This window comes from Nerophis lumbriciformis, linkage group LG38 (genome assembly GCF_033978685.3).
Source record: "Nerophis lumbriciformis linkage group LG38, RoL_Nlum_v2.1, whole genome shotgun sequence".
Lineage (NCBI taxonomy): Eukaryota > Metazoa > Chordata > Actinopteri > Syngnathiformes > Syngnathidae > Nerophis > Nerophis lumbriciformis.
The window spans coordinates 337501-350641 of NC_084585.2; the positions used below are offsets into that span (position 1 = coordinate 337501).

General features: G+C 39.4%; 1 protein-coding gene across 4 annotated transcripts in view; it reads right to left on the minus strand.

Annotated features, from left to right (window-relative positions):
- The window catches only part of LOC133577220 (nitric oxide synthase 1-like), a 214890-nt gene that overhangs the window by 33401 nt on the left and 168348 nt on the right, over positions 1-13141 (minus strand). For all 4 annotated transcript variants that reach the window (XM_061930864.2, XM_061930857.2, XM_061930881.2 and 1 more), the window contains one exon: positions 3176-3386. In XM_061930864.2, coding sequence (XP_061786848.1) covers positions 3176-3386 — 211 coding nt within the window. The remainder of the gene's footprint in view (positions 1-3175; positions 3387-13141) is intronic.

A 13141-nucleotide genomic window follows, 5' to 3' on the forward strand; every position in this document is an offset into this window, starting at 1 on the left:
ATCGACCATCTCTAGGAAAAACGGTTCTATAGGTTTTTTTTTACTGTAAAATTCTGGCAACTGAGCTGCCAATTTTTTTTTTACTGTAAAATGTATTGTTATGTCTACAGTGTACAATTTGATGAATAACTTGATTTGATATACTGTAACTCAAGCAGATATTTATTTTGTTTTTTAACTTTAAAAAGTTTGAAATCAATGATGGTATTATACTTGTTGCATTATTGGATAATACAGTTTAAATTATACTCAATAGCAGGCAATACAGGTATTTCTGTCTGTCACAATGAAAAGATGACATTTAGTAAATGATCAAATGTTTTATTGATTCAGGGCTTCCGCGGGCCGCAATAAATGATGTGGCGGGCTAAATCTGAGTTTGACACTTGTGTTTTATACATATCGGTTAGGCCAATGGTTGGAGGTACTAAACCACACAAGTTTCATATGCGCATTCACCGAACCCTTCTTTAGTGAATTTTTTTTTTTTTTTTCTTAATTTAATCTTAATTTATAAATATTAATCATGAAATGTTATTATATTAAAGAAATACTAATAAAGATATATTTTACAAACAGAAAGTTACAGGAATGTACACCTGATCCCATGTTTACATCTCATTGTGCAACATGTGAATGTTTTGTGGGAACTAAATGCGATATCGGAAAGGGGTAAAAAATTATTTCCAAAGCAGGACCCCCACCCAGACATACATTACTAGTACACAGCTCATGAAAAACAATATGTTATATTAGATAAATTAATACAACACTTAACTTGTTATTTAGTCAGGTTTGGGACACGTGTGCACATCCAAGTTAAAGTACTAATGATTGTCACACACACACTAGGTGTGGTGAAATTTGTCCTCGGCATTTGACCCATCACCCTTGTTCACCCCCTGGGAAGTGAGGGGAGCAGTGGGCGGCAGCGATGGCCGCGCCAGGGAATAATTTTTGGTGATTTAACCCCCAATTCCAACCCTTGATGCTGAGTGCCAAGCAGGGAGGTAATGGCTCCCATTTTTATAGTCTTTGGTATGATTCGGCCGGGGTTTGAACTCACAACCTACCCATCTCAGGGCGGACACTCTAACCACTAGGCCACTGAGTAGGTCCACGCATATGGAAAATTAGAAGGAACATTGTTTGGGTGTATCCATAGTACGCCGATAGGGAGAAGTTTTTATTTACACGATGAGTCGGGTGTGTCCTGACCTCCGCGGCGGAGGCTACGCCGAACCCCAGAGGCCGACTCACCGAACCCCTAGGGTTCGAGCGAACCCAGGTTAAGAACCACTGGGTTAGGCGTTTAAATTACTATTCTGTTTAACTTAAATGTCACAAAATTCAATACAAATAAAAAGGCATTGACATTTGTATTTTCCTAGGCACCTATATAGTTTCAAACATATCGATTTGGTAAGAGCGTCAGTTAAAAAATGTTAAAAGAATATTCAAGACACTGATACTTTTTGCATTGAAGTTCATTGGCAGCGATCCCAGGCATGTGGTTTCACTAATCATATTCAATTAATTAACCTACTGACGTTTTTTTGGTGACATGTTTACAGTGACGTGCAGTCACTAGAGGCAGGTGAGGCCCCGCCTCACCTGCCATCATGGAAAGAAAAAAAATGTAAAAAGAAAAAAAATTAATTAAATTGTTATATGTATCCAGTGATTATACTATAGAGTTATTTTCCATTTAACTTCACCAGTTTTAGATTATTTTTATTCAAAATCGCTGAATTTTCACATTTGCCGTTCAAATACTGAGAAGAGACGGTGCGGTGAACAGCAGTCAGTTAAGGCACGTCACTCAGTGCCTCAACATGGATTCCGGACTGGGCTAACTGCTGGCCTGCTGTGCAGTGAGACCGTATTGCTATATGAATTATATTATACATTTCCATAGTTTAGTTAGCTGAGGTATATAATGTACAGTGTATTTTGTCAACAACTGTATGTGTGTAACGTATTTCTTGTACTGAGCGATCATAAAACGGCTGCAAAAGACGCACTGGCTGAGGCTCCAGTAGCCCCGCCTCCTGCACCCCCGCCGTAGAATTGTTATATCAACTAAAGCCCACACTTAAACTTTCCATGTGCAAGATTGAATCTATTTAAAAAAGTTACTTCATAAGAAGCCAAAAAGTGCAAAAACAATAATGTTCGTGTTGGAGGAGTTGTGAATGACTGCAGGGCCACAACATTAGGTACACCTGCAGACTGCAGGTGTATCTAATTCACAACTCCTCCAACATGAACATTATTGTTTTTGCACTTTTTGGCTTCTTATTAAATAACTTTTGTAACCTATTTTCATGGGCTTTCCTCTTTGTGATGTTAAGTTCCTGTTATGTGCTGTTATACAGTATATGCCTTGAGCTCTTATTTTGAAGGCGCTATGAGCGGAAGTGATGACACGGAGTGGAGCGGAGGTTTTTGAAAGAAGGTAAATAAAGTGGTCCTCGTGTAAACTGGAGCCTCCGTGTTTGTTATTTTGTAGTTTCATACAGTATAGGCCACATTTATAAACCCTCGGTTACACTTTTTTAAATAGATTCAATCTTGCACGTGGAAAGTTGAAGTGAGGGCTTTAGTTGCGGCCATGGACTTCATTTCTAAGTAAAGGTAAGACCATAATAACGTTTTTTTATTAAATGTGCTTTTTTGTGTGCTACAGTTTGTATGTGTAAAGTTAAAGTTAAGTTAAAGTACCAATGATTGTCACACACACACTAGGTGTAATGAAATTTGTCCTCTGCATTTGACCCATCCCCTTGATCACCCCCTGGGAGGTGAGGGGAGCAGTGGGCAGCAGCGGCGCCGCGCCCGGGAATCATTTTTGGTGATTTAACCCCCAATTCCAAGCCTTGATGCTGAGTGCCAAGCAGGGAAGAATGCTGGTATGAGCTTTTAAACATAACCCGTTAACTGCTGCCAATCAAATGGTGAATAAGATACTCTTTAGGGTTCATATGTTTGTAAATGTGACTGTGATGAAGTCAGTGCCTCACCAGACATCAACCTCACCGCACGTCACTGAATGTTTATGCACACCATTTTCTGCTTAATTCCCTTTCAACATAACATTTAGAAAACGTGGTGACGTAGATAATAAAGCTATCATTGTAGCAGTGGAGTGATCATTAATAGACAAGACACTGACCTTTGGCTCGGTAGGAGACCACGGCCACGGTGAGGTGAATCTCCCCTGGGTGTACGTCCGGCGAGGAGCTGATGGAGTAGTAGCGAGGCTGCAGCAGAGGCAGCTGGGTGAGCAGCAAGGTGGAGGGCAGCTGGATGGACGGGAACTCTTCCAGTACCTCCACCAGCGTGGGAGTGTTGAACCACTTCCACTCCTCGTACTCCTGAAGGCCCTGGAGGACGGAAAACAATGCACCGTTAAATGGTCCTCTATCGAAACAACATAGAGTCATATCTGCACCCTACAGTATGTTTATGAGAAATATCTATTAGCTCCCTCACTTGTTTGCTACAATACAAAGAAAAAAAAGCAGGCTTCACTGCACATCTTAAAATGGCATTAGGAGCTCTAACAATTATCTGTCAGTGGGTCAGAGGTGGGAAGTGTTGAGTTTTGTTTTTCTTCAGCAAATAGGCTAACCTAGCAAAATGTTACTGTGCTAATTGTCACGGCCAGGGTGCATTCCAATGCACTGCTTATCGCACCTCGGGACACGCCCACGGCCGCGCACATCCAGGGACGCGCCGTGCGCGTCTCCGCACTGCAGCAGCCGCCAGCTGCAATCATTCACCGGCAATCAGCGCACCTGCCTGTAATGATCGAGTTGCCTTCTTAAGCCTGCACAAGCTGCCATGCCGCGCCGGAATATAACCTTCTGTTGGCGTACAGTAAGCTCGTCTCCAGCTTCCTAGTTGCCTTCTGTCCTGATCTCTGTGTTTTTCCCTGCGTTGATTGTCGTGTCCTCCCTCACCCCGCAGTTCCCTGTGTGCATCCCCGAGTCAAGCTGTGCGTCTTGTGCTCCTGGATCTTCCCTGCCTCCCTCGTGCTTCCTGGTTACAACGCGTTAGTGTAATGCCGTTACTTTCGGCGGTAACTAGCAGTCTAACGCGTTATTTTTTATATTCACTAACTCAGTTACCGTTACTACATGATGCGTTACTGCGTTATTTTACGTTATTTTTTATGTAGTATCAGCTAGAAACTGAGAAGATCTGAGTGTGTTTTATTGGAGAGCTGCAGTGTCGTCCTTCTGAATGTTCTTGTGTCACAAGCCGGCGGCGCGCTGTGTGTGTGTCTGTGTGTGGGGAGGGGAGTGGGGGGGCGTGTCTGTGTTTACTAACAACAGAGCCGCAGTCGAGTTTCTTAACATAGAGATATTCTCACTTCTTTTCTTTTGTCGAGCACAAAGAAAATAACATCTTAGTTAAATGTAAGTTGTGTCTTGGATCAAAGATCCCGTCTACTGGCCAAAAAAGCAATTCAAATCTGCTGAAACAGCTACAAAAGCAACATGCTTTGACGAAGCTAGTAAAGAGAGACACACTTCACCTCCTAAGCAACAGCGGCTGGATTTTAACGAGGCACTGCTAGCCAGGACAACATTGATAGAGCCATTGCAGCGTATGTGCTAGAAGACATGCAGGCTATTTCTACAGTGGAGTCACCCGCTTTCAGGCAGCTAATTAGCATGATACCGGGCGTCAAACGGCAAATGGCACCTGGACAGTGAGCACATAAATATGGAAAGCAAGCTAAAGAAAATACTCCAAACTCTGCCTCTGCTCATCATTCAGCACTGAAGGTACACACACTCTGTCAATTCTCTTATATACTCTTTCATTCTAGACTTCTAGAGTGTTTGATTATCACATCACTCTAAATGTATAGACTATAAAGTTCACAAACATAAAGAGGGATCCTAGTGGGCCAGGCCAATCTTTCCTTTTCTCTAAACTAAAACTGGGGAAATGTGGAGAGTGTTCTGGGCTTCAATACAGTGTTGATCTCATTAAGACATGATTTTATTTCACAATTCCTTGAGAGAAAAAAATGCCTGGTTAGGCTTTTTTTATGTCAAGAGTGCCTTCCTTGGTTTACAGCTATGTTGTTATTATGCTGTTTGTTACTTATGTGTGTTATGTTGCAGCTATTTAAAATAGTTTTGTCAATTTGTTCTGGCCAGAAACAAATTGGCCTTTGTAACATATCTTTGTCTTTGTGTGTTGTATGTAGAGCACATTGCTTAGCAGAGTTGAGTGATACAAATGCATGTCAAGTTGATCAACACATTGTATTATTCTCCAGTGCAATAACAGTACTGAAATGAAGGCTAAAAGGGCATTAATGGGAGCTTTAAAAAACAAAGAAGAAAAAAAAGAAGTAACTAAATAGTTACTTTTCACAGTAATGCATTACTTTTTGGTGTAAGTAACTGAGTTACTTTTGAAATAAAGTAACCAGTAACTGTAACTAGTTACTGGTTTTCAGTAACTAACCCAACACTGTTCATTAGTATCGTGGTACTATACTCATACTTGCCAACCCTCCCGGATTTTCCGAGAGACTCCCGAAATTCAGCGCCTCTCCCGAAAACCTCCCGGGACAAATTCTCTCCCGAAAATCTCCCGAAATTCAAGCGGAGCTGAAGGCCACGCCCCCTCCAGCTCCATGCGTACCTGAGTCCGCTTTCCCACAATATAAAGAACGTCTACAGTAAAGCAGTCCGTCTAAACAGCAATGTTGTGACACTCTTAAACAGGACAATACTGCCATCTAGTGCATTTGATGAAAGCACTTTTGTGCGTGCCACACAGCAATGCATCATCAGAGAGGGTGTTCAGCATGGTTAGAAAGATAGTGACAGAGAATAGAACAAGGATGGACAATTCAACCCTTAACTCAACAATGAGTAGATGAGTGTTATGTGTGTGTATATGTGTAAATAAATGAACACTGAAATTCAAGTATTTCTCTTATTTATATATACAGGTAAAAGCCAGTAAATTAGAATATTTTGAAAAACTTGATTTATTTCAGTAATTGCATTCAAAAGGTGTAACTTGTACATTATATTTATTCATTGCACACAGACTGATGCATTCAAATGTTTATTTCATTTAATTTTGATGATTTGAAGTGGCAACAAATGAAAATCCAAAATTCCGTGTGTCACAAAATTAGAATATTACTTAAGGCTAATACAAAAAAGGGATTTTTAGAAATGTTGGCCAACTGAAAAGTATGAAAATGAAAAATATGAGCATGTACAATACTCAATACTTGGTTGGAGCTCCTTTTGCCTCAATTACTGCGTTAATGCGGCGTGGCATGGAGTCGAAGAGTTTCTGGCACTGCTCAGGTGTTATGAGAGGCCAGGTTGCTCTGATAGTGGCCTTCAACTCTTCTGCGTTTTTGGGTCTGGCATTCTGCATCTTCCTTTTCACAATACCCCACAGATTTTCTATGGGGCTAAGGTCAGGGGAGTTGGCGGGCCAATTTAGAACAGAAATACCATGGTCTGTAAACCAGGCACGGGTAGATTTTGCGCTGTGTGCAGGCGCCAAGTCCTGTTGGAACTTGAAATCTCCATCTCCATAGAGCAGGTCAGCAGCAGGAAGCATGAAGTGCTCTAAAACTTGCTGGTAGACGGCTGCGTTGACCCTGGATCTCAGGAAACAGAGTGGACCGACACCAGCAGATGACATGGCACCCCAAACCATCACTGATGGTGGAAACTTTACACTAGACTTCAGGCAACGTGGATCCTGTGCCTCACCTGTCTTCCTCCAGACTCTGGGACTTCGATTTCCAAAGGAAATGCAAAATTTGCTTTCGTCAGAAAACATGACTTTGGACCACTCAGCAGCAGTCCAGCTCTTTTTTTCCTTAGCCCAGGTGAGACACTTTTCGCGCTGTTTCTTGGTCAACAGTGGCTTGACACGAGGTATGCGGCAGTTGAAACCCATGTCTTCCAAGCGTCTCTTGGTGGTGGATCTTGAAGCACTGACTCCAGCAGCTGTCCACTCCTTCTGAATCTCCCCCACATTTTTGAATGTTTTTTTTTTCACAATCTTGACCAGGGCGCGGTGATCCCTATCGCTTGTACACTTTTTCTGACCACAGTTTTTCCTTCCCTTTGCCTCTCCATTAATGTGTTTGGACACAGAGCTCTGAGAACAGCCAGCCTCTTCAGCAATAACCTTTTGTGTCTTTCCCTCCTTGTGCAATGTGTCGATGGTTGCCTTTTGGACAGCTGTCAAATCTGAAGTCTTCCCCATGTTTGTGTAGGCTTCAGAACTGGACTGAGAGACCATTTAAAGCCCTTTGCAGGTGTTTTGAGTTAATCAGCTGATTAGTTTGTGGCACCAGGTGTCTTCAAAATTTAACCCTTACACAATATTCTAATTTTGTGACACACGGAATTTTGGATTTCATTTGTTGCCACTTCAAATCATCAAAATTAAATGAAATAAACATTTGAATGCATCAGTCTGTGTGCAATGAATAAATATAATGTACAAGTTACACCTTTTGAATGCAATTACTGAAATAAATCAAGTTTTTCAAAATATTCTAATTTACTGGCTTTTACCTGTATGTATATATATATATAGCTAGAATTCACTGAAAGTCAATTATTTCTTATATATATATGTATATATATATATATATATATGAAATACTTGACTTGGTGAATTCTAGCTGTAAATATACTCCTCCCCTCTTAACCACGCCCCCCGCACCCACCCCCCACCTCCCGAAATTGGAGGTCTCAAGGTTGGCAAGTATGACTATACTAATATTGGTATACCGTACAACCATAGTGTAGACTTTTTTTTTCTTTAAATTGGCTTGTATGACAATTAGGTTAAACTGAAATGATATTCTATGGAGCAATCTTTCCAAGGGCAAGCAAATGACATGTCCAAGGAGGAACACATTGGAAGTGGACCAGTAAACTAGATACGCTTGGCTTAAAAGACTTAAAGTCGTAAGATGCACAACTGTTGCTATTTCCCACGTGACAACAACCAAAGCAATGTTTTCCACTTTTAGACGTGTAAACACTTGTGACTCGGGAGCAGGAAGCGAGCACACACACGCGGCTTCTGCCAACAAGTTTGTCATCAGCGACATTTGGCCGCCATTATTTTAGGCTGCAAAATTTTGATGTGTTGCAAACATTTGCTTTGTTCACAAGCTGCTTCCGAGCCACGTGGACGGCTGGGGTTTTATGTAAGCTAAAAAAAAACGTAGATTCTCTATCAATTTCCTTTTTTCCCGAAACAAATGTGACTTGGCTGTCACGCCTGCAGAAGGAGAATCTGCGTCACGCGCACAAAAGGATGCGGGAAAGATGGCCCCGGTTCACATGTAGTTCATTACGAAAATAAAAATGGATCCGAACGCCACAGCTTTGTTTCCTAAGCTGAATTGAGGAGCCTTTTCTCCGTCTTTAGCCCTGGCGACAATGATCACACACGTGACTCACTGCTTGGCCTCGTCTCGGGAAACGACGCTTTTAACGTGCGCCAGTTCAGTCCGACTGTATCTCAGGACCGTCGGGATAAAGTGACCTCCAAGGTGCCATTTGTGTCTGACGGCACCACGCCCTTTGGAAAAAGGATATAAAACTGCATTGCTTTGACATCATTGTTAGAACATCAGTAAAGTCACTTTTGTGTTGCAAGACGCACAATATGATATTTTTTCTCCATTTAAAACACTTTTTTGTGGCAACAGTGGTCCCCAACCACCAGTCCGGGGACCGGTACCGGTCTGTGATGCATTTTTTACCGGGCCGCAGAGAAACATTAAATAATTTATAAACGACTGCATTTTCTCCCACTGAACTTTCGCCCATCCCACTAGATCAGGGGTCGGCAACCCGCGGCTCTAGAGCCACATGCGGCTCTTTAGCGCCGCCCTAGTGGCTCTCTTGAGCTTTTTCGAAAATGTATGAAAAAAGATGAGGGGGAAAAAATATATTTTTTGTGTTAATATGGTTTCTGTAGGAGGACAAACATGACAAAAACCTCCCCAATTGTTATAAAGCACACTGTTTGTATTAAACATGCTTCACTGATTCCAGTATTTGGCGAGCGTCGTTTTGTCCCACTAATTTTGGCGGTCCTTGAACTCACCGTAGTTTGTTTACATGTATAACTTTCTAGGACGTGTTTTATGCCACTTCTTTTTCTGTCTAATTTTGTCCACCAAACTTTTAACGTTGTGCATGAATGCACAAAGGTGAGTTTTGTTGATGTTATTGACTTGTGTGGAGTGCTAATCGGGCATATTTGGTCAGAGCATGACTGCAAGCTAATCGATGCTAACATGCTATTTAGGCTAGCTATATGTACATATTGCATCATTATGCCTCATTTGTAGCTATATTTGAGCTCATTTAGTTTCCTTTAAGTCCTCTTAAATCAATTTGTATCTCATGACACACTATCTGTATGTAATATGGCTTTTAATTTTTTTTTGCGGCTCCAGACAGATTTGTTTTTGTATTTTTGGTCCAATATGGCTCTTTCAACATTTTGGGTTGCCGACCCCTGCACTAGACCAATAATAATAATAATAATAACAGATTTTATTTGTAAAAAAACACTTTACATTGAGTAAACAACCTCAAAGTGCTACAGTGTATTAAAACAAATAAATAAATAAAAACAAATAAAAAGATAATAAAAAAAAACAACAAATAAATAAAAATAAAAACTGGAACAGCCAAATAGCTAAAACTAGTATGCATATATCTAAAAAAAGTTTTTTTTTAAAAAGAAGGGTTTTTAATAGGGATGTCCGATAATGGCTTTTTGCTGATATCCGATATTGTCCAACTCTTTAATTACCGATACCGATATCAACCGATATATACAGTCGTGGAATTAACACATTATTATGCCTAATTTGGACAACCAGGTATGGTGAAGTTAAGGCACTTTTAAAAAATAATAACACAACAAAATAAGATAAATACATTTAAAACATTTTCTTGAATAAAAAATAAAGTAAAACAATATAAAACAGTTACATAGAAACTAGTAATTAATGAAAATAAGTAAAATGAAGTGTTAAAGGTTAGTACTATTAGTGGACCAATCATGTGTGCTTACGGACTGTATCCCTGCAGACTGTATTGATATATATTGATATATAATGTAGAAACCACAATATTAATAACAGAAAGAAACAACCCTTTTGTGTGAATGAGTGTAAATGGGGAGGGAGGTTTTTTGGGTTGGTGCACTAATTGTAAGTGCATTTTGTGTTTTTTATTTTGATTTAGTTAAAAAAAAACAAAAAACAAAAAACCGATACCGATCATTTCCGATATTACATTTTAACGCATTTATCGGCCGATAATATTATCGGACATCTCTAGTTTTTAAGCAATTTTTAAAAGCATCCACAGTCTGTGGTCAGGGAGAGCGTTCCACAGACTGGGAGCGGCGGAGCAGAAAACCCAGACCAGAGGTGTCAAAGTCGTTTTCACTAAAGGGGCCACATCGCGGTTATGTTTGCCCCCAAAGGGCCGCTTTTAACAGTGAACACTATTATTACACACATTTTTAATGCATTTTATTAGTAGACTTTTTTGAAACTAAAATGTAAAAAAAAAACATGGTAAGTTGCAATAAATTCACCTTAAAATTTTGTGTATATTACTGTAAATGGAAAAACACTGCTGTGTGTTCAAAAACAAGAAAAAAAATTACAAAAATGAGGGGTATTTTATTTGAACTCAGCAAAGTTATCTGCCAATAGAACAAGAAAATTCGGCTTGTCAAGACTTTCCGAAACAAGTCAGATTAGCTAAGCTCAATGAACCCAAAAATAGCTTAAAATAAGTATATTCTCACTAATAACAAGTGCACTTTTCTTGGTAGAAAAAAAAGAGACCTTTTTGCTCAATATGTTGAAAAATATTCTTAAATTAAGTAAATGCTAGTGCCATTATCTTGACATAATGATATGCGCTCGGCATTACATTTCTTGAAACCAGCAAACTTACACTAAAAACTCATTTATTGTTTTTAATGGAAAGGCAAAAAGGCAAGCGCTTGTTACTCTCGGGGTCTCCTAGCCGCTCAGGCAAATCATATTGTCTCAAAATGCATTTTTCCATGGATAACATGACATCATCGCACCAAGTGCGTGCTCTTTCAGTCAATTAGTGCGCATATATACAGCCCGACCCCCGCCCAAATTTCTTTTATTGTAATTTTGAAGAATTTATCTGAATGTGCATGAACTATTTCTGTTCAAAATTGTTAGAAATGTTAAATGTTTAAATATTAACTGTCAGTTTACTGTACTGTGCCAACTGTACTACTATATGAGTACGTGTTTTCTATTGTTTCATTGAAAATAAAACAGCAAAGTCCATTTGGCTGTCATCTGTTTTAATTATGAGACACAATTGTGTCAAAGTCATGATTTTTTTTTTCATGCTTGAAATAAGAAATGATGACTTTAAAAAAGTAGTTTTATACTTGTGAGTGTTGATGACACAGCTTTGCAACACTTGATATTCTAGTTTCAAGCATGTTTTACTCAATATAGGTCATCACATCTCAGCAACAAGCTGTAATATCTTACTGAGATCATTTAGGACCAAAACACTTAAAACAAGTAAAACACTCTAACATAAAATCTGCTTAGGGAGAAGAATGATCTTATCAGACAAAAAATAAGCAAATATCACCCTTATTTGACATATTTCATCTTACTTAGATTTCACTTTTTGCAGTGGAATCCGATCTTGAGTTGACATTTACGACTAGGTAATGTTGACTTTCCAGTACAACTGGAACGCACCAAAAGACAAAAACACCGCTTTAGTCTCAAATACCAAACGGCTCCTTTGAAGCAAGTTTCGAAGAAAGCCAGATTGTTTTCTAAATATTTCTGTCATGCCTCAAGGGTTGGAATTCCAATGTTCGGGACTTATGGGGACCTCAAATACACAAACACAGGCACTAACAGGTAAGAAAAGTTGGTTTTGCATATTAGGACTCCTTTAAAACAAAACTCTCCTTGACAGAGCTGGCAAAACACGCAGCAAACAACAGCGGCACACTGCAAAAAGTCAGTGTTCAAAAACAAGAAAAAAAATACAAAAATGAGGGGTATTTTATTTGAACTAAGCAAAATTATCTGCCAATAGAACAAGAAAATTTGGTTTGTCAAGACTTTCCAAAACAAGTAAAATTAGCTAACCTCAATGAACCCCAAAATAGCTTAAAATAAGTATATTCTCACTAATAACAAGTGCACTTTTCTTGGTAGAAAAAAAAAAGAGACCTTTTTGCTCAATATGTTGAAAAATATTCTTAAATGAAGTAAATGCTAGTGCCATTATCTTGACATAATGATATGCATACCTCATGATATTTCTTTCATGCTTGAAGTAAGAAATGATTACTTTAAAAAAGCAGTTTTCTACTTGTGAGTGTTGATGACACAGCTTTGCAACAGTTGATATTCTAGTTTCAAGCATGTTTTACTCAATATAGGTCATCACATCTCAGCAACTGTCATGTCTTGGTGATCATGTTTAGTTTGGCTATGTTCTGTTTGGTTTTCGCACTCTGCCAGTTTCTGTTTTTTCACTCCCTGTTTTGTTTCCATGACTGCCAATCAGTTCACCTGTCCTCACGACTCACGCACCTGATTCATTTGAACTCACGCACCTGTTTTCAATCACCACATGACTATTTAAGCCTGTCATTTTCTGTTGATCGGCCTGGCGACATCACATTCATGCTCTGCACTCTTGACACGTCCAGGTCATAGTTCATGCTGCTCTTTTCTTGCCACGTAAGTTTTTTGTTTATTCAAGCCACTGTTTTGTACCTCCGCTGTGAGCGCCTTGTGTTTGTTCCCTTTTTTTCCATAGTTCTGCCTTTGTGCTAGTTTTGTTTTATTAGCCTTGTGCACGCCTTTTGTTTATACTTTTTATAGTCTATTATTAAATCATGTATTTAACGTCACGCCATGTCCAGTCCAATTCTTACGCATCTCGGGGAAACAAACCACGCCAAAGTCCAAGTCTTGACAGCAACAAGCTGTAATATCTTACTGAGATCATTTAGGACCAAAACACTTAAAACAAGTAAAACACTCGAACATAAA